Raw genomic sequence first — 22,500 nt, forward strand, 5'->3', positions numbered from 1 at the left:
CAAAACAGCCCCTTCCTATCTCTGCGGCTGCCTTCACCTCTACACTCCATCTCACTCACTACGATCGGCTTTGGATCCACTCTGTTTATGCATACCCAGATTCAAACACTCGACTGTTGGCCACCGTTCTTTCTCGGTCTCTGGACCTTGCAATTGGAATGAACTTCCTCTTTCGCTTCGTCAAGTCTCCACACTCAGCTCTTTCAAGTCTGGCCTTAAAACTCACCTCTTCCCAGAATAGCCTCCCTTGCCTGCCTCTTCCTTGTCTTTAGTTTCTACAGTTTTAGAGTTATGCATGCGTGTGAATGACTGGTGCGAAAGCGCTTTGATTTGTCTCTGCACAACATTAAGCGCTATATAAATACCATTATTATTATTATTATTATGATGATGATGATGATGCTTGAAATGATACTACTAAACAGAGATGATGACACTATTGGTAGAAATGCTGCTGGTCTATTTTCTTCAGAAGAGAAAACTACTTGATCCCCTCTCCCTACTCCAACCCCCAACACTCCCAGGTACAAACAGCAGCAGAATTAATGGATGGTGATGAAGATGCTTGGCATCTGTTGACTTGCTGTTGCTGACACAATGGAATTTTTCTTCTTCTTCTTCATTCATGGGCTGCAACTCCCACGTTCACTCGTATGTACACGAATGGGCTTTTACATGTATGTCTGTTTTTACCCTGCCATGTAGGCAGCCATACTCCGTTTTCGGGGATGTGCATGCTGAGTATGTTCTTTTTTCCATAACCCATCGAACACCGACATGGATAACAGGGTCTTTAACGTGCATATTTGATCTTGTGCTTGCATATACAAACAAAGGGGGTTCAGGCACAAGCAGGTCTGCACATATGCTGACCTGGGAGATCTGAAAAATCTCCACCCTTAACCCACCAGGCGCTGTGACCGAGATTCAAACCCAGGACCCTCAGATTGAAAGTCCAACGCTTTAACCACTCAGCTACTGTACCCGTCACACAATGGAATAAATCATTTCCTGTCTGTTTAAAAAAAAAAAAAAAAAAAAAAAGGAACATACCAAGGGCGAACCAGCTCTGGGCTTCCCTGCGTTCAACCATGGTGACCTGCTGACCATCACATCATCAGACTGACCACCACATCATCAGACTGACCACCACATCATCAGACTGACCACCACATCATCAGACTGACCACCACATCATCAGACTGACCATCACATCATCAGACTGACCATCACATCATCAGACTGACCACCACATCATCAGACTGACCACCACATCATCAGACTGACCATCACATCATCAGACTGACCACCACATCATCAGACTGACCACCACATCATCAGACTGACCACCACATCATCAGACTGACCACCACATCATCAGACTGACCATCACATCATCAGACTGACCACCACATCATCAGACTGACCACCACATCATCAGACTGACCATCACATCATCAGACTGACCACCACATCATCAGACTGACCATCACATCATCAGACTGACCATCACATCATCAGACTGACCACCACATCATCAGACTGACCATCACATCATCAGACTGACCATCACATCATCAGACTGACCATCACATCATCAGACTGACCATCACATCATCAGACTGACCATCACATCATCAGACTGACCATCACATCATCAGACTGACCATCACATCAGACTAAACGAAACAGAACGTACCAAGGGCGAACCGGTTCTGGGCTTCACTGCGTTCGGCTGCAGTGACCTGCTGGCCGTCCAGAATCTCCACACAGCGGAGGTGGAAGATGATGTAGAGGCGAGCGTGGGGCAGGTCAGCCACAGGGTTCCCTGCAACCTCCAGCTGGATGAGGTCAGGCAGAGCCTTCAGCTTCGCCAGTTCCGAAAGCTGCACATGTAGAAAAGGTGAGAATGGTGTGGTGGACATGAACTCATGGATGAGTGTGTGAGGAACTTCATGTTTGTGTCTTTCTCCGCTTAAATGCTGTGTGCAAAAAGTAAGAGTGTTGTTGTGGCAATCATTGTCTCTCTATATTAACATTTGTCATCATCATCATCATCAAAATGTCAGCGTTACTTACACAACTTTCATCATCATCATTATCATCACCATATCGCTATTATATGCACTGTTTTCATCACTACCACCATCATCATCATCATCATCATACTGTTATATGCAACACTTTTATCACCACCATCATCATCACATTAAAATGTTATTTGTACTGCTATCATTATTATTATTATATCATTCCAACACCAATGTTCCATACACCATTATCATCATCATCATTTTTGTCATCATCATCATTATGATCATCATCGCAACATAAACACTACATATACCATCATGATAAATAACTCACCACTGTCATCAATATAATTATCATGATCATCATCATCACAACATCAATGTTACAAACATCATCAGCATCATCACAACACTAACATTTCATTCACCACTATCAACATCTTCGTCATCATCATCATTCCAACACCAAAATACACCATTACCATACATTCATCACAGCCCTTACAAAATACACCACAACCCTTACAAAATACACCATAACCCTTACAAGACAAACCACAACCCTAACAAAACACACCACAACCCTTACAAAACACACCACAACCCTAACAAAACAGATCACAACCCTTGCAAAACACCACAACCTTTATCAAACACACCACAACCCTTGCAAAACACATAACCCTTAGAAAACACCCACAGCCCTTATCAAACACATAACCCTTACAAAACACATACAACCCTTATCAAACACACCGCAACCCTTATCAAACACGCCACAACCAACACACCACAACCCTTTCAAAACACACCACAACCCTTTCAAAACACACAACCTTACAAAGCACACCACAACCCTTACAAAACACACAACCTTACAAAACACACCACAACCCTTACAAAACACACAACCTTACAAAACACACCACAACCCTTACAAAACACACAACCTTACAAAGCACACCACAACCCTTACAAAACACACAACCTTACAAAACACACCACAACCCTTACTAAACACACAACCTTACAAAACACACCACAACCCTTACAAAACACACAACCTTACAAAACACACCACAACCCTTACTAAACACACAACCTTACAAAACACACCACAACCCTTACTAAACACACAACCTTACAAAACACACCACAACCCTTACAAAAGACACACAGACCACAAACTTCACAAAACACACCATCACCTCCTCCTCATCATCATCATCATCATCCTCATCACACCACTCACAGAAGAAAGTCGACTGTCAGCGATGCTTACAAAACACACCAGAACCCTTACAAAACACACCAGAACCCTTACAAACACACCAGAACCCTTACAAACACACCAGAACCCTTACAAAACACACCACAATCACCACTTCCTCCTCATCATCATATCACATCACTCACAGAAGAAAGCCCTTTGTCAGCGATGCCTACAAAACACACCACAATCACCACTTCCTCCTCCTCATCATATCACATCACTCACAGAAGAAAGCCCTTTGTCAGCGATGCCTACAAAACACACCACAATCACCACTTCCTCCTCATCATCATATCACATCACTCACAGAAGAAAACCCTTTGTCAGCGATGCCTACAAAACACACCACAATCACCACTTCCTCCTCATCATCATATCACATCACTCACAGAAGAAAGCCCTTTGTCAGCGATGCCTACAAAACACACCAGAACCCTTACAAAACACACCATCACCATCTCCTCCTCATAATCATCATCATCCTCATCATCCTCACCACACCACTCACAGAAGAAAGTCGGTTGTCAGCGATGCGGAGGGTGCGTAGTGCCTGCAGTTTCTTGGGCAGCCAGACGGGGATGTGCTCAATGTTGTTGCCGGACACACTGAGCACCTGCAGGCCTGTCAGGTTCTCGATGCCCTCAATACGGATCAGGCAGTTGTGGGCCAGGTTGAGCTCCCTCAGCCTCAGCAGCTTGTCCAGCTTCTCCATGCGCTCAATCATGTTGTGGCTGAGGTTCAGCACCTGCAGCTTGCGCAGCTTGTCCAGGTTCTCTATGTACTGCAAGGCAAGGCAAGGCAAAAAGTTCATTTCATGTGCCCAAGTACTGAAAGGCAAGGCATGTGCCCCAGGTTCTCTAGGTACTGCAAGTAAAGGCAAGGCAAGAAGTTCATTGCATGTGTCATTGGTTCTCTATGTACTGCAAGGAAAAGCAAGGCAAGAAGTTCATTGCATGCGTCATTGGTTCTCTATGTACTGCAAGGAAAAGCAAGGCCAGAAGTTCATTGCATGCGTCATTGGTTCTCTATGTACTGCAAGGAAAAGCAAGGCGAGAAGTTCATTTCATGTGCCCCAGGTTCTCTATGTACTGCAAGGAAAAGCAAGGCCAGAAGTTCACTGCATGCGTCATTGGTTCTCTATGTACTGCAAGGAAAAGCAAGGCGAGAAGTTCATTTCATGTGCCCCAGGTTCTCTATGCACTGCAAGGAAAAGCAAGGCAAGAAGTTCATTTCATGTGCCCCAGGTTCTCTATGCACTGCAAGGAAAAGCAAGGCAAGAAGTTCATTTCATGTGCCCCAGGTTCTCTATGCACTGCAAGGAAAAGCAAGGCAAGAAGTTCATTCCTTGTGCCCCAGGCTCCCCATGTGCTGCAAGGCAAGGAAAGGCAAGGCAAGGAAAGTGAGACAAGGCAAGGCAAGACAAGGCAAGACAAGGCGAGGCAAGGCAAGGCAAGGCAAGGCAAGGCGAGGCAAGGCGAGGCAAGGCAAGGCAAGGCAAGGCAAGGCGAGGCAAGGCAAGGCAAGGCAAGGCAAGGCAAGGCAAGGCGAGGCAAGGCAAGGCAAGGCAAGGCAAGACAAGGCGAGGCAAGGCAAGGCAAGGCAAGGCAAGGCAAGGCAAGGCAAGAAGTTCATTTCATCTGCCCCCTAAGGGCACTGAGACATTTTACAAAAACAACTTTTACACACATCATATGAACAAAAAGTGTGATATCAAAACGTAAACAAGCACTAAAAAGCCTGCAGGAGCAAACAGCAAATACATGTGAACAAGTCATTTTTCCTTCGCAACAGACAAGATTATTTTCCTTATCAATATACAAAGTTCCACTGAAAAGAAATATGCAGAGAGAAGATGATGGCTTTAAGTTTTAACAATATATTCAACTGTATCTGGAAAGAAAGCCTTGCTCATGCCATGTTGGATGTTTCCTCTTTCAATGTTGTGAAACTGTTTGTACTTACTGCAGTCTGGTCACACAGCCTGCTGACTTTAACAAAACAAAAATAACAGATCTTTAACAAAATTACATGTATAATAAATAAATAATGAAACTATCCATATTTTAAAAATAATTGAACAATTCAGGGATGGGTAGAGTTTTATTTTTACCATATGTGTGCACCCCCCACCCCCACCCCCCACACATGCACACGCACAAAAAACACACACTGCTGCACATCAGATTCAGCCCACCATACTGGCACACGAACAAATATGTCAAAACAGACTCTAGGAAGCAATCAGTACAATATCAACCAAAGTACATTAGTATTTACAATCAAGGATTGTAGCTTTCATAAAATTTTGGTAAATCCCAGCTTGACATTTCTAATTTATGAAATCAAGGCAGGGATTAAAATTCATCTTACTGTCTAAAAGTGTACCTCAGTATTTTTATGTCTCCACTCACTCAACTTCAGTGCCTTAAAAAAGAAAAAAAAAAAGGGACAGCAAGAGCAATGTTTCTTTCTAAAATCATTTTGTTTTTCGTCAATCTATCTAACTTGTGTTCAGATTATGGTGATCATGATTACACCAGTCTACAAGTCTTTCAACGTCCTGAAAGTATGCTAAATTGGAGTTAGAAAATTCTTCAAGAGCTATATCATCAAAGTATTTGAAAAATCTTCAGGAGCTGAATCATCCAAGTATTTCACTGAAAAGGAAGAAGTGCTTCCTTTGTAGTTATTTATACACAAAATGAATAGATAAAGAGGCAGAACATTACTTTGGGGTGTGCCAGTTGACATGGTTCTGGAAACTGGGTCAATCTTTTGGTAATATACAGGGTCTGTTGAGTTTAGAAACTATCCAGAGACTAAGCCTGTTATCTAAATTCATGTTCTGGAAAATTGCTGCCACTGAATGAAACTGTACTGTGTTGAAGGCTGATGAAAAATCAATGAATACAATGCAAATACAAAAGAGGCTGTTTTTCAAGTGGGAATAGGCAATAGGCATGATGGAGAAGTGTTATTGTGGCATCATCTTTTGATCTGTTCTGCTTGAATGCCAGCTGAAATGGGTTAAGATGCTGCGAGGCATTCATTAGAACTGAACGGTGAACATCTTTTTCAAAACATTTCATCTCAACAGTTTCAGTTTCTCAAGGAGCCGTCACTGTGTTCAGACAAATCTATATATGCTACACTATATCTGCTTGTCAGATGCTTGACAGCAGCATAACCCAACACACTAGTCAGACCTTTAGTGCATGCATATATGTATACTGAGTGTGTGTGTGTGTGTGTGTGTGTGTGTGTGTGTGTGTGTGTGTGTGTGTGTCTATTAGAGTAGATTTCTTCTACAGACTTTGCCAGAGGACAGCATGTTTGTTGCCATAGGTTCTTTTTCAGAGTGCCAAGTGTGTGCTGCACACCGGACCTTGGCTTATCATCTGATCTGAATGACTAGATACTCAGTTTGATTTTCCAGTCAAACCTGGAAGAAAGGACGAGAACAGAAATCAAAACCAGACCCTCATGGACACTGTAGAGGCAGATAGGTGTCTAACCACTCTACCACCAGCCTTCATCTCAACAGAGATAAAAACAATAGGTCGGTGGTCTTTCAGACAGCTAGAGTCAAGTTTTTTTGAGACCACAACATGCATTCAACTTTTTTTTTCAACCTCTGAGATTTATTCACTCATTTTGTGGATAGATGGATGAATCTATGCATGTATAAATCTACATATTCATGCATTCTTTATTCAAATAAACATATCTGTCTAACTATTCATGTATTTACCCATATATAGCTTCATTTAAATTATTTTTGTGTGCAGTGTGTGTGTGTGTGTGTGTGTGTGTGTGTGTGCATTTAACACCTTCCCTTGTTCAATGTTTTCTTCATCTGAACTCAGGCTTGGCCACTTCTGCACCCAGAGGCTGCAACACCCACATTCACTCAAACCTATGAGCCAACCCTAACTTGATAGACAGTTTATAACCCCTCCATTTAGGCAGCCATACTTTGTTTCTAGAGTCATTCACCACCACTATCAAACCCTGATTCACCCACACCTTACTGCCGTGGGACTGTAAACATGTGACCAGCGCCCCAGGCCAAGGTAACAAATATCTAATCCCCGCTCAGTAATGAATGCAGAAGCACGGAGGCCCCTGGAAAAGGCTTGTCAACCAGCCAGGTGTGCCAATGCACGCTGCAACTATTTCCACTGCTGTCTGTCTGTGTGCTGGGAGACAGGACCTTGTGACATCGCCCTCAACCCCAATATAATATATATATATAATATATATATATATATCCTGCTTGGCCGAGATCCTCCACAACCGATAAACGAAAGTCTTTCCTACAGAAATAAGTTCTTTGAACCAAGCAAGTGCCATCGACCACAACAATGCTACGCCAGTTTAGTGCCTATCTCTAAAGCTCGTCTTGCATGATTGAGTCTCAATCGGTAAAAGGTCCAGGTAGAATGTCAGTACAGTAAAGGCTCCTGAAGGTGAAATGTGACACCTCAGCAGGGACGAACGAATAGGTGTGGGATGTCTGATGTTTTACTATGGATGAACACTTAAGGTGCTGGGGTATTGTGTAGGCTGTTGTTGTTGTTTTTTTGTTTTGTTTTTTTTTATCAAAAGATAACAGCTTATTCATTCTGTACTGGATCAGCACTGAAAAAGTTTACAGTGTATTTTGGGGGTATTTCTCAACGATAATTCCTCTGCTTACGTATATTATAGATAGATAAATAGACAGATCTTAGATAGATAGATAAATGGACAGAAAGATAGATATGAAATTGGAACAAACAAAAGGCAACAACAAAAAATCAAACATACTTTTCATTATTGTCTTATGAAGAGTAAAAGGAAGGATGGAAAACAAGTGAGACGGGGGTACTGATATACAGTATGTGGGTAAACAATGGTGATCTTATTATCACAGATCTCATGCAGATGTATAATCGATGGTGCTATAACAAATAAATATGCAAGCATAAAGATAAATTATATTTACAAAAAGCAAGAGTAAAAGGAAGAGGGGAAATAGCAAGAAGAGGGGTGGGGGTGGGGGTACAGACACAGTATGTGGGGTCAACAATCATCATCACAAATCTCATGTAGGTGTTTAATCCATGGTGCTAAATCAAGTAAACATGCAAGCATAGAGATGAATAATATTTACAAAAAGGCTTTATTATACAATTGAAAATAAAGAAATGAATAAAATCTCATAAAGTAATGCCACTTTTCTCTTCTTGGCCAGGCAGACATGAGCATGCAGGTGCAAACACACACACACACACACACACACACACACACACACACACACACACACCTATCACTCACATACATCATGTAAACACACACAAAGAAACACACACACACACACACAAACACACACATACACACACACACACAAAACCATGCACACCAAACACAAGCACTCACACCCTCTCTCTCTCTCTCTCTCTCTCTCTCTCTCTTTGAATAAGGGTGCATATAAAGCCTACACATTAACAATAACTGAAATTCCAAACATCCAAAAAAATAAATTGACAACTTGGCCAAGCTAACTCAATAATGAGGAGCACACACACACACACACACACACACACACACACACAATCAAATCTCTCTGCGTCTCACCAAACAAATCTATCACCTATCTAGCTCTGGTGGAAAAGACCAGTGGTTCTCGCCCCCAGAACGTCATTACTATCTGGACAACTGTCAGATCTGATAAGCTCTGGGAACACACAGCAAAGCCACTGACTTGAGTTCAGCAATCTCTAGCCATTCTCCCTGAGCAAACAAGCCATTACAAGGGAATGATCCAGTGAACCAGTTAACGGAATTTGGGCAATGGGTGAGCCTTTAAACGTCTACACAATAGCCCAGAGTCTTGTCCACAGTGGCATATATATGTATGTGTGTGTATGTATGTATGTGTGTGTGTGCGCATAATATAATACAGAGAGAGAGACTGAGTAGATAGGTGTATCTACAGACAGATACACAGATACTGATGAAGGAACCACAGTCAAGAAACTCAAACATGAGCATACATGTGCAAAAGTATACAAACATTAACAAACACACAGCTATATAATATTTAACTAAAGAACAAACAAACACACAAGCACAATATTCACACACCCACATACACGCACAAACACACAACTGACAACTGACAAAGTCACATATCATATTCATATACACACCACATACATTCATGTGTATACACACACAGACACACAGAAACGCACAGACACACATGGACATGCACAGACACACAACAGGCAAAGTCACATATAGTTCACACACACACACACACACACACACACACACACACACACTCACATGCACACACACAAATCACACACCCTTCCCTCCCCAAACACACACAAACACCGTCCCCTGCTCAAAGTCAAATACACAGAAAGAGAGAGAGAGAGAGGGAGAGAGAGTCACACACACACACACACACACACACACACAATGTGATCACCAAGACTCACTCAGTCTATTCACACACACATTGAGTACAGCCACACCATTCACAAGCAGACTTTAAGTTTGACAAGTCTTACACTTACACACAATGCTAGAAGGGCAAAACTCCAAATCCCCAACCCTCAGGGTCTCTTTTGCACACTGTCTCTTAATCCCAACAAAGCACTACCCCTTTGGTATCCACAGCTGACCAAACATATTGACACGGTTTCAGAAGGTGTTCACACTGGCAGAAAAAAAAGATATGTTGCTACATGCAATTGTCCTAGGTAAACTGTGTTTGTCTTTATACTGAAATACTGTTCCAGGTGTTCACATAGCAGAAAAAGATATGTCACTAAACACAACTGTCCTGGGGAAATGGTGTTTATCTTTATACTGGCAAACTGTTCCAGGTGTTCACACTGTGGAAAAAGATATGACGCTAAATGCAATTGCCCTGGGGAAATAGTGTTTATGTCGGACTGAAAAACTGCTGACCACAATATTTCTGTATCATGCTACAGCCTGTAGTTTGAAGAAAGATCTGCAATTTGTTTATACTGCTAATGCCTATAGGTTAAAGTCTGCAATGTTTCTATACTGCAAAAGCCTATAGCCATAGGTAGAAGACAAATCTGCAATGTTGTTATACTGCTAAAGCCTAAAGGTTCAAGACAGATCTGCCATGCTTCTACACTGCTACAGCCTATAGGTTGAAAACAAGTCTGCAATGTTAATTTTCTCCGCATAGGTGGGTAGTAGTTTGCACAGGACAGGAATCAGACCCCTGCTGGAGTCTGCACTAGTGGGTCTAGTGGGTCACGGTTAAGTATGTGTAGTTAAATAAAGGTTATAGACTGAAGACAAGTCTTCAATGCTTCGACACTCTAAAGCCTATAGGTTCGAGGAAAAAATCTGCAATGTTTCTACACCGCAAAAGCCTACAGACTGAAGACAAGTCTGCAATGTTTCTACACTACTAGAGCCTATAGGCTGAAGACAATCTGCAATATTTCTACACTGTCAAAGCCTACAGGTTGAAGACAAGTCTGGGATGTTTCTACATTGCTAAAAGCCTATAGGATGAAGACACGTCTTCAATCTTTTTACACTGCTGATGTCGATAGGTTCAAGACAGATCTGCAATGTTTCTACATTGCTAAAGCCTATGGGCTGAAGACCAGTCTGTAATGTTTCTACACTGCTACAGCCTACAGGCTGACAGATAGTCTGCAGTGTCTTGGCACTGCTAGAACTAATAGGTTCAAGCCAGCTCTACAAAGTTTCTTCACTGCTGAAGCCAAGAGTATAGGTTCAAGACAGATCAGAGACCGAAAGTTAGAGAAAGAACTGTGCGAGTCTTTGTTATGGCATCAATGTGTGGTACATGTGCTATACACTGGGTCTTTGCGGGTAGTCGTATTTCTGGACAGCTGGTCAAGTGTGTATCACTTTGTTTGTTTTTAGTATGCTGATGAGGATATTACCACCTGCTGTTTGTTACAGTTTTGCAATATTTGTTTTTTGCACTGGTGTATAGATTTACACACATATATACATACATACATATATGCACACAGACACACACACACACACATACATACATACATACATACATACATACATACATACATACATATCTATCTTCATGTATGTGATGCAGGGACTCTCACAGCAAATTTGGAAAGAAAAGTCATCTAAAGATAAACTAATATCACCAATGAACAAGTGCTCAATACAGCATCACTTAAAAAAAGAAAAAGAAAACCATGTTGGTATGCCCATTTAACAAGATCAAGTGGCCTTGTTAAAACAATCCTGCAAGGAACTGTTGAGGGAGGGAGATGAAGGGGAAGACAGAAAAAAACACGATGGACTGGCAACATCGCAGACTGGACAGGAAAACCATCTGCAGAGAGCCTGGCACTGACACACAACTGACAGGCCTGGTGGAATGTGGTGAACAGTTCTTCTACGTGGCGCCCCAACGACTCTTCACATAGTTAAGGGAGGAGGAGAAGATCCATATATCTGTCAATCTTTCTGTCTATCTACACACACACACACACACACACACACAGAGGAATCTGGTGAACAATTCTTCTGTGTGGTACCCTAATGACTCTTCTCAGAGTGGGGATGGGTGAAAAGAAGAAGAAGAATTGCCTCGTGCACTTGGTTTGATATATATACTTCATAAAGCGTTACACTAAAGATTGGAATAGTATCCAAATAAAGAAATGTCCAATGAATTATGAATATTAAAAAAAAAGCTTAACTAAAAAGAAATAAGGGAATAAGGACAAAAGCATAAACATACAAGGAAAAAAAACAAAAAAACTAGAAACAAACACACCCCAAAAGACAGAAAGATAACATGTCAAGCAGACAGAGACATGCGCGCACACACACACAAACACACACACTTATTCACACATACCCACTCAATCACACATACACACACTCATACACTCACACACACATACACACACACACACACACACACACACACACGCACACACACACATCCACCACACACACATATTCATCTACATACATTGTTACAAATTTACACATATGTAACATACACATACACACACTCCTCCACACCCGTATTCACTCACACCACCCCCCATCACCACCCAAACAAACACACACGCACACACATGGGTACACATGAAAACACAAACATACACTTCTCTCTCTCTCTCTCCATCCGCTCTCCCTCCCCTCCCCCACCACATCACCCCCTCCATCATGATCCCTCCATCCACTCCCTCTCTCCCCTCCTCCTCATCACTCACTTTTATCTTCTTCCCTCCTTCTTTGGCCAGCGTCAGGTTGAGAGACGAGATCATATCCATGTTTTCCTCCTTGGCAATTTTACGGATGAGCTCTTCCGTGATGTAGCGCACTCCCACTTGTGAGTTCCCCACTGCCAATGAATAGCACAAGACATCACTGGTTAACAACAAGATACAAGATACAGGAATAGTTTATCACCTCTAAGAGAGAAATCTATGGCACGTTTGCTGACATAAAGGCGACATATATGCATTTGCTCCACAGAACAAGACAAAGTCTGAACATGCTCCTACATTACAACACCCATTCATACAAATTAAAGTAAACGTAACTATGCCCAGTGTAGCAAAGGCCATATAACTTTACATCTTTAGTAACACATCTTTTCATTAAAAGTGATATTGTATTTATAATGTCTGTGAGTGTGTGTGTGTGTGCACGCACGTGTTTGCACGCATGATTCCATGTGTATGTGCTTGCGAGTGTGTGTGCATGATCTGAACCAGACAGGACAGAGGCAAAAGCAAGTGACAAAATTAACACACCAGAAAGAAAAGAAATGATAGAAACCTTGAAAGAGAATAAAACATATTTATAAGAAATCAATCTGAGCATTGTTCATACCAGTTTTGAGTGAGAGGGAAAAAAAGGGGTATCATTTTGTAAAAATAGAATGCACGGCTAGGTTGCATAAGTGTTTTCAGAAGCGCTGAGTTTACACAGGGTTAAGAATTTTCTAAAGTATATAGACATATTATACTGTATTGTAAATTTGTATTGTATTGTATTGCACTATACTGTATTGTGCTGTACTGAATAGCACTGATTTGTATTGTATTGTACTGCATTGTACTGTAATGTGCTGTGCTGTGCTGTGCTGTGCTGTGCTGTTGTGTTGTGTTGTGTTGCGTTGCGTTGCGTTGCGTTGCGTTGCATTGCGTTGCATTGTATTGTATTGTATTGTATTGTATTAAAACCATATCACATCACAACACTCGTCCCAACTGACCTTGAGATGTCCGTAGAGGGGACAGGGTCTTGGGCTTCGCCCCGCCGGGCGACATTGCTCGTCGAGGGTTGCCGCCGTTGTGAGGAACCAGGATGCTGCTGCCCCCTGACTGCGAAAGATCCTCCGCGGAGTGGGTGTGGTTGGAGCGGCCACGGGCCACGAGGGAGGAGGAGGGGGACCCGCGGGAGGCCTTAGGGACAGGGAGATTGGAGGGGCCTGGGCGCCCGGCGCCTCGTCTCATTTTGTTGCTCACAATTCAAGTCTCCGTCCACGAAAAAAAAAAGGTTCTGAGGAGAAGACAATAGGAGACAACATCTCAATGATAGATATTGTTTTAATTAATAAATATATAGAAATAAACAAACATCATTCGTCGCTAACGCGCCAAGAACGTCAACATCTGATCACGCACGATCAAAGATGCTGCTCTGCGAAGCGAGCTGTAGCAAACGACACTTTACATTTCGATCGACTGCGTTCAAGCTTGCTTTCTTGGTGTGTCTTTTAATTAATTTTCTTTCACCTTTATCAATTTTGGGGTGCCAACTGGGCACTCTTGACAGAAAATATGTGTGCCCGAGCCAACCTTTCATCGCATTTGCACCCGGGCACCCACTAAATTAAAATCCTGATAGCCCACTCTGCTGTTCAGCCAACCATGCTGTGCAGTGCAAATGTTGGCTGCTAATTGCAGTAAAATGTTATACTGGCAGAGTGAACTTCAAGTGATGCATGCTATGCCTTTCACTGAGAGGCTTGTCATCTCTGGTCACCAACTGTGGAGAAATACTTTGACACACTCTGAGGAATCTTTCCAAGAGTGGGAAGACCCTCTCAATCAACAAAAAATTCTTATGCACATGAACTTGGATTGGAGCATGTACATTTATATATATGTGTGTGTGTGTGCATATTGGCTGAGAAAAAAAAGGTAAAGTATTTTTATAATGAAATAATATGTAGGAATAAGGGATTTGATGAAGATAAGATATCTGTTCTCGCTCTCTTAGATTTGTCAGCAGCTTTTGACACTATCGACCACTCTATCCTCTTGAACAGACTTAAAACTTCCTTTGGTATTCGTGACACTGCACTAGCATGGATCACGTCTTACCTGTCAGATCGTACACAGAAAGTGTGTGTAAATGGTACATACTCTAGAGTATCTGCCTTGAAATATGGTGTCCCACAAGGGTCCGTCCTAGGTCCTGTTCTTTTCGTGCTGTATGCGGCTCCTGTGTCGGATGTCATCAGTCATCATGCGATGTCGCATGAGAGCTTTGCTGATGACACACAACTTTATCAGTCGGCTTCCATAGCTGAATTTGATGCACTGGTGACTCAAACACAGGAGTGCATTGCTGGCCTAAAGGACTGGATGACTCTCAACAAGCTGCAATTAAATGATGATAAGACTGAATTTATGATAACCTGTCCAAAGAAGTTTCGTCAACATCCTTCCTTTCCTGACTCTGTTCTGATCAATAGCACACCTGTTTCACTTTCTCCCTCTGTTCGCAGTCTTGGTGTAATCCTGGACCAGTCTCTTTCCTTCCAACAGCACATTTCGAATATCTGTAAAGTTGCCTATTTGGAACTGCGTAGAATCAGCTCTATCCGCCACTATCTCTCAACCGATGCAACCAAGACACTTGTATGCTCTCTGGTTCTCTCAAGATTGGATTACTGCAACTCTCTTTTGGCCGGCCTTCCCAAATACCTGTTAGACAGACTCCAACGAATTCAGAATAACGCTGCCAGACTCATTTGCAGAGCTTCTAAATTTGACCATGTTTCTCCTCTCCTTCAGTCTCTCCACTGGTTGCCTGTTTCTGATCGAATAGACTATAAGCTATCCACTCTGACCTTTTCTGCAGTCAATGGATCTGGCCCAAAGTATCTTTCTGAACTCATCCATATCTATACCCCGTCTCGCCAGCTCCATTCTTCTTCTGATATTCGACTTCTCAGGATACCTCACGTCAGAAGTAAGACCTATGGACACAGATCGTTTTCTTTTCAATCGCCAAAGTTGTGGAACAAGCTCCCTGATAACCTCCGTCATTCTGATTCCCTCGCATCTTTTAAATCTCGTCTCAAAACTCACCTTTTCCCTCAGCAATAAGTTCAATTGTGGCAGGTCCACAACTACATGCATGTATATGAATGTGTATTGTGTGTGCGTATGTTTATGTAAGTTTGTGCCTGCCTATGTGTGCGTATGTGTTAGGGTAGCTGTTAGATACACATGTATGTTAAAATGTATGTATGCAGTGTGTGTGTGTGTGCGTGCGTGCGTGCGTGCGTGCGTGCGTGCGTGCGTGTGTGTGTGTGTGTGGTCACATTTTGGTGTGTGTATGTAATATAGATATAATGTTTTATGTTATCAAAAGTGTTTTTGTAAAGCACCTAGAGCAGATTTCTGGATAGTGTGCTATATAAGTATCCATTATTATTATTATTAATAAGGCTAACTTGGTTAAGTTGCTTGCAAGTAACCAGCACGATTATGAAGGATCTGAAGACCTGATTATATATTGATAGCGCATTGGCTTTATGCAACAATTAAGCATCTGCTTTTGTTTTCCAGCAGAAGTGGTGAAGCATTTATGGATCAGTTTGCATGCTTTGACATCTCCTTCAAACTGAAACTAAAAAAAAATTTACAACTTTTTCTGATTTCTCCATTATTATTATGAGAACCTGATATTTATGTTGGAAGAACAAGAAAATGGTCGATGTCAACAAAAAACAAATTTACAACACACACACACACACATGCTTCTGCACGCACACACACACACACACACACACACACACACACACATGCACGTGCACACACACACACACACACACACACAGATAATCTGCCAAATAGCAAAAAATGTATCTACTAAAATGCATAAACTAGAGAAAGGCAATAGCCTCTCAGATAAAAGCAAGCAAAAGGTGAACTGACAAAAGAAAGTAATCTCTGAAGTTACAACCCAAAAGAAAAACATTAATAATCTGGAAAGAAAAACAAAGACAAAAACTTGTTCCCTTACATATTGTCTTCCACTTAACACACAATATCTCTCTGTCGAAAACATGTTATACAAGAAAACTGTGAGGAAAGCTGTATGTTCATCCTTTGGAATCATTCAAAAATATGTTGTTATTTTGTTGTTGTTTTTTCCGTCACTGATTTTAACCTGAAGAAAACATTGTGCAGAAACATGGGATTCACACACACACACACACACATATATATATTATATATATATATATATATATATATATATATATATTTAAATATATATATACACACACACACACACACACACACACACACACACACATGTACACATACATACATTCCTTTTATAAACATTTTTTCACAAGAACTCAGGGATTAATTTCTACGGGAGCTGCATAAAAACTTTGAATGAGAGCATGACATTAAAACTATATACCATGTCTACAGTAATTCTTTCTTTTGCATGACTCAGTTTAGTTGGCTGAAGATTCAGCTGTGATCATACTGTAGTCATGTATGCTGGGTGTTTTCATGCTTCTTTATGGAAGTTTACTAACATCAGTTTATGAGTCTTTGCGATGCGTATATAAAGGAACTGGTAACTATCAAGTCAAAATAATCTGCTGACCTACAAGATTGCAAAAATCTCCATCCTCCACCCACCATGCAAAGACTTTCAGGTTCATCCTGACTGGTCTTTTCACTCTAACTATATAGGATACAGTCAAGTTGGTTATTTTGAGCATATTTTATTTTTCTTGGTTGTATATGACAAAGTAAGAAATAAATAATTCCATGATCTTTTGGATATGCTAAGTTTTGGTTTATTCATCTTCATCACTACCGTCTGTTTCATTGTTGATCGTGTATGTTCTTATCTCATTTTAAACAAATTTCATCTGATAAAACTTTGTTCAGTTTGTTTTGTGTTTTTTTATTTTTCAAAATCTTCTTTGCCCTCTTTGTGAACTTTACTTAACAAACTAGCTACAGCTTGAAAATTGTGATGTATGTGTTCCATACACTCACACAAAGTCATACGACTCGGACTCTGAATGAGAGGGTCTGTCGTCGCGCAAATAGCCCTCTTGTTCCAGTCTCAGCCAGCCTTGCAGGCTCGACCGAAACTCCACCGAATTTCTCTTTAAAGTTCTTGAAGTAATGTTACATGTCTTTGAGCTTTCATGAAACACGAAACAACAATTAAAGAATAAATTTTGAAGCGTGAATATCTCAATCGTATCTGACCCGAATTTTGTGCTCATAAAGTTCAAACTCACCAGAGCACTCACATCCGTTCACAATGTTACAGAACTGCAGAAACATTCCTCGGCGCCATGTTTGTTTAGGACGCGCAAGTTACTGCGGGTTACCCTGATACCAAATGAACATAAGATGCGATGAACAATAAATCAACCTGCACTAAAGCATTTCATCATGTGTCTCAAAGTCGCGAAAATATTTCACAGACAGTTATTTCAAGTAGTCATTTATAAGGCGGAGAGTAAAGATTCTTTTCAACCAATCAAAAGGGAGGTTATTTACCCAAGGACACACACGGAAGTAACCCCAGGCACATGTTCTGGCTTGTTGTCAACAAAATCTACACGAAATGCCGGTAAAATATAGATGATAGATCACTTATTCATACACATTGTTCGTGAGAAATCACATCTCTACAAATTAGAAACACTCGTTTTACTTGGAACTTGCTATATTTTCAGTACTGATCTTGACAGCAAATGAAAGTTTCACAAAAGAAGCATGTGACTGTTTTGTGTTTCAACAGTCAAGAACAACTTGTTTTACTTTCACTTTCGAAGTCCGAGTTACAATGTAATCCACCGTGGTTTGGATTCAAGAAATAGGGACAGTTGTTTATTGATCGTGGATTAAATGGCTTTTGAACTAAATCACGATATAACCTGAACTTTATTCGTTGTGTGTCACTTTTCAGCATGCGTCGTGTGTGTGTGTGTGTGTGTGTGTGTGTGTTTTCTTCAGTTTAACGTCTATTCACTGTAAGTGTTTTTAGACGCAAAGGAGTAAAGTAGTGGATAAAGGAAAGGGAATGCATGTGAATATTAGTGTTAAAAAAAGTGTTCATGTTATGTATCAGAGGAAAAGTATATTATAAGAAAAAGTCTAAAGAGATTGTGGTGTGTATTGAATGAGGTGTCATGGGAAAGAGAATATGAAAATGCATATCAACAAGTATTAACCAACAACAATGTAAATATAAATAATAGCATTAATTATGATACATCAAAGGAGGATACCAACTGGACTGGAGTTTAAAATTTCTGAAAACATTCTAAGCAATGAATAATCATTCAAAATCTTTTCAGTGGCTAATGAAATATTGGAAGAAAAGTCATCAACTACATCTTTTGGAATTAACTGTCTTATTCTCAGACAATGAATGAGTAGATGGCTTACAGTTATTTGCTTATCGCATATACATTTTATATTTTTAGAAAATTTGTACGAAAGGCATTTAAACGAAGTCTATACATTAGACTTGTAATTTGTCTTGAATGTGCTGCTGGTGTCGAATTTCGAAAATGTTTGGGATTAGCTGCATTCTTTGTGTTTACACAACATTGGTAATATTGATTATTTGAATCTACAAGTAATTTCTTAAATCGATTTCTAGATACATTTTCTATACAACTAATGCATTCATGTAGATCTAACTGGATGTCAAGTTGTATTGCGCCTTCGAAATTACATGCTGCTCTTCTAGCTGCTTGGTCTACCCACTCATTTGAAGATATTCCACAGTGCAAAGGTACCCAACAGAAAGTTATTTTAATGCCCTGTTTTGTCAGTTGATGAATAATATGTTTTATTTCCATTGTCATCTCAATTCGCTTCTTTGAATTTGGAGATTCTATAGCTTGTAATACTGACTTTGAGTCTACACATAATAAAATTTCACTTACAGTTTTCGGAATGTCTGAAATATAATTTAAGGCCATAAGTATGGCTATAAGTTCAGCTGTGGAAATGGAATATTGTCTACCAATATAGTATAATTTTTCTCTGTGTGTGTGTGTGTGTGTTTTGGCATAAATTTGCAGAAAGTGCCCTATTTGTATTATTGACTTATTTGAATTATTTGCTTTATATGTGTATTCTGCTTTTATTGTATTTATATACATTAATTCACTGTTTGTTTAGTTTAGTTTAGTTTAGTTTAACGTGTACCATATGCTGTTTATTTTGTTTTTATTTTAGAGTAGTTTTGTTCTGTCAATGTATCACAAATACCTACAGATGGTAAGGCTAGATCAGAACATTAGGTCCATGCATAGCTCAGCCATCTGTTCCTTTTTTTTTCTTTGTGTGTGTGTGTGTGTGTGTGTGTGTGTGTGTGTGTGTGTGTGTGTGTGTAAAGTCTAGATTCTAGCTAAACATTATGCTAAAGCATCACTGCAGTTGCCAAGTAAATCATCACACACTTGATTAGAAACAGGTGTATTTACCTGTAGATTCTCTTCCAGCTGCATGTTCTCACCATGCACACAAATGTCAGCTCCATCTCAGTCTTTTCAACCTGCTTAAACCAAGGAGAGAATATGAATAGAGATCCTGTGTGCAGTATGCATTGATGTGCATGTAAAAAAATAATTAAAAAGCCTGTCCCATGCAGAAATTCTATCGAAATATCCACTTTAATTCTGTTCTGTGGAGATGTGCTCTCCCTGGTGAGAGCAGCCCCATATTTCACACAGAGCAAGTTTACGTTTTTGACAAAAATTTATACAGTGAGATATGATACAATACTGTGAAAAGGTGCTCTGAAAGAAAATGGTTTTATTTGGAAGAAGACAGTGGGTCTTTAGGATTTAAAAAAAGAGAGAGAGAGAGAGTGTAAGAGAAGCAGTGTGTAATTAATAAAGCGTTAGATTCTTGTCTTTGCAGACATATCGTCAGAGACTGCTGACAGTGGATATGCCAAAACTATGGTCCGCATTAAAGGGTCTTTAATGAGAGATTTAGTATGACTAATAAAACATTGAATTCCTGTCTTACAGACACCCCTACTGAGACCAGTGACTGAGATGTCACAAACACTATGATTCGCATTTTCAGGTCTTTAACAAGATATTAATTGTAACTGATGAAAGGTTAGATTCGTGTCTTTGAAGACATACTGATTGAGACTGCTGACAGTGGATATGTCAGAACTATGGTCTGCATTAAAGGATCTTTAATGAGAGATTTAGTATCACTAATAAAACATTGAATTCCTGTCTTGCAGACACCCCTTCTGAGACTAGTGACAGTGGATGTCACCAACGTATGATCCACATAATAGGGTCCTTAATGAGAGATTTAGTATCACTAATAAAACGTTGGATTCGTGTCATTGCAGACACCCATTCTGAGACTAGTGACAGTGGATGTCACCAACACTATGATCCGCATTATCGGGTCACCTGGAAAACACTACGCACTGGTGGCTGCAAAACATGGCATTGAAGCAGATGAGCAAGCACTAACTTCAGCCTTTCTGCAACATTACAAACTGTACTGCGGGAGGTGGGTTGAGAGGCAACCTTTTTGTTTGGTTGGTTGTTTTATTGTGCAAGATTCTTTGATTGAGCCTGGTTCATCACTAGCTGACCTGCTTGTCTGTTGACTGAAAAAAAATCTCCAGGCACTGCCAGTGTGTGCATAATATGCCCCACATGTGTGCTTTCAATGTTGCATATTTCCTCTCTTAGTCTTGTGTGTGTGTGTATTTGCATGCATGCGTGTGCGCGCGTGCGTGCGTGCGTGCGTGCGTGCATGCGTGTGTGTGTGTGTGTTTGCATGCTTGTGTGTGTGCACACACAAGATTTTTTTTAACTTCTATCCTTCAATTTGAAACACTTATCTCTCACAACACTTTAAATCTTTTTTCTTTTCTTTCCTTTTTAGACACCCCAACTTTGGCGCCAGCTGCAACATGCCAGCTTACAAGTGGTGGACAGGTCTTGTGACAGACACCTTCATAGCAGTGGGTGTCCCACACAGTGAGGTGCTCAACACACTGGCCAAAGACCTCTACTTCTACTATGCAGCAGGCACTGCATGGGAGCTTCTGCCCAAGACAAGAGAGGCCCTGGAAGACCTCCAAAACTTTGACGTCAAAATAGGAGTGATCTCCAATTTTGATCACAGACTGTACAAAGTCCTGGCAGATTTGGATCTGCGGAAGTATTTTGATTTCATTCTTCCATCGTACGTGGTCGGGGTGGAAAAGCCTAACCGACTGATCTTCCAGCGAGCGCTTGAAGACGGCAAGGTGCTTGCGGAGGAAGCAGTTCACTTTGGAGACAGTGTGGAGAAGGATTTCATCGGGGCGCGTAACGCTGGTATGATGGCTTACTTGCTGGAAACGAGTGGGATCAACCACGATTTTCTTGAAGACAAGTATGTGGTTAAGAGTGTGAAGGAGTTTGTCACAGCAATTTCACCTCATCTGCCACTGAGATCTCTTACATCATCTTGATTATTGTGCGCACTTTCTCATATATTAGTATTTGTTATTTCTAATATCATCATCTTAGATGAACAGACTATAAATAAATAATATAAAACATTAAAAGTATTTGTTAATTACAAATATTTTTTTAGATATGTAGATATTTTCAAAAAACGCTAGGTAAACATTTTAAGAATCTGAAAAATGAATAGTTAGATTGATATCCTGTGGTCTGTTACATTATTTTTACAATTGTTTTATTGTTTTTATGAAAGCCTCATTTCTGCCTCATATTCAATTACAAATTCATAGGAGCATTTGATGTGATTACAATTTTATATTGCTTCCACTTTACCACTTTACCATGGAATCTCCAGCTGCTCAGTGCATTTATGCGTGAATGTGTGTGTTGTGTGT

The 22,500-nt window shown here is 40.6% G+C and overlaps 2 protein-coding genes across 8 annotated transcripts in view; one reads left to right on the top strand and one right to left on the bottom strand.

The window, feature by feature from the left end:
- Nucleotides 1-17,951, bottom strand: part of LOC143276269 (uncharacterized) — a 143,041-nt gene extending 125,090 nt beyond the window's left edge. For all 7 annotated transcript variants that reach the window (XM_076580762.1, XM_076580761.1, XM_076580766.1 and 4 more), the window contains exons 1-5: nt 17,888-17,951; nt 13,589-13,875; nt 12,579-12,709; nt 3,815-4,087; nt 1,700-1,886 (exon numbers count right to left, since the gene is read on the bottom strand). In XM_076580762.1, the coding sequence (XP_076436877.1) occupies nt 1,700-1,886; nt 3,815-4,087; nt 12,579-12,709; nt 13,589-13,829 (832 nt within the window). In that variant the 5' untranslated portion in view covers nt 13,830-13,875; nt 17,888-17,951. The remainder of the gene's footprint in view (nt 1-1,699; nt 1,887-3,814; nt 4,088-12,578; nt 12,710-13,588; nt 13,876-17,887) is intronic.
- A 212-nt stretch (nt 17,952-18,163) lies between these two features.
- LOC143276250 (haloacid dehalogenase-like hydrolase domain-containing protein 3) lies at nt 18,164-22,476 on the top strand. Its single transcript, XM_076580728.1, has 3 exons — nt 18,164-18,225; nt 20,989-21,155; nt 21,537-22,476. The coding sequence occupies exons 1-3, from the start codon at nt 18,220-18,222 to the stop codon at nt 22,108-22,110; spliced, it is 747 nt and encodes a 248-aa protein (XP_076436843.1). The 5' UTR covers nt 18,164-18,219; the 3' UTR covers nt 22,111-22,476.
- The last annotated feature ends 24 nt before the right edge of the window (nt 22,477-22,500 follow it).

The sequence above is a fragment of the Babylonia areolata genome, chromosome 31 (genome assembly GCF_041734735.1).
Source record: "Babylonia areolata isolate BAREFJ2019XMU chromosome 31, ASM4173473v1, whole genome shotgun sequence".
NCBI lineage: Eukaryota > Metazoa > Mollusca > Gastropoda > Neogastropoda > Buccinidae > Babylonia > Babylonia areolata.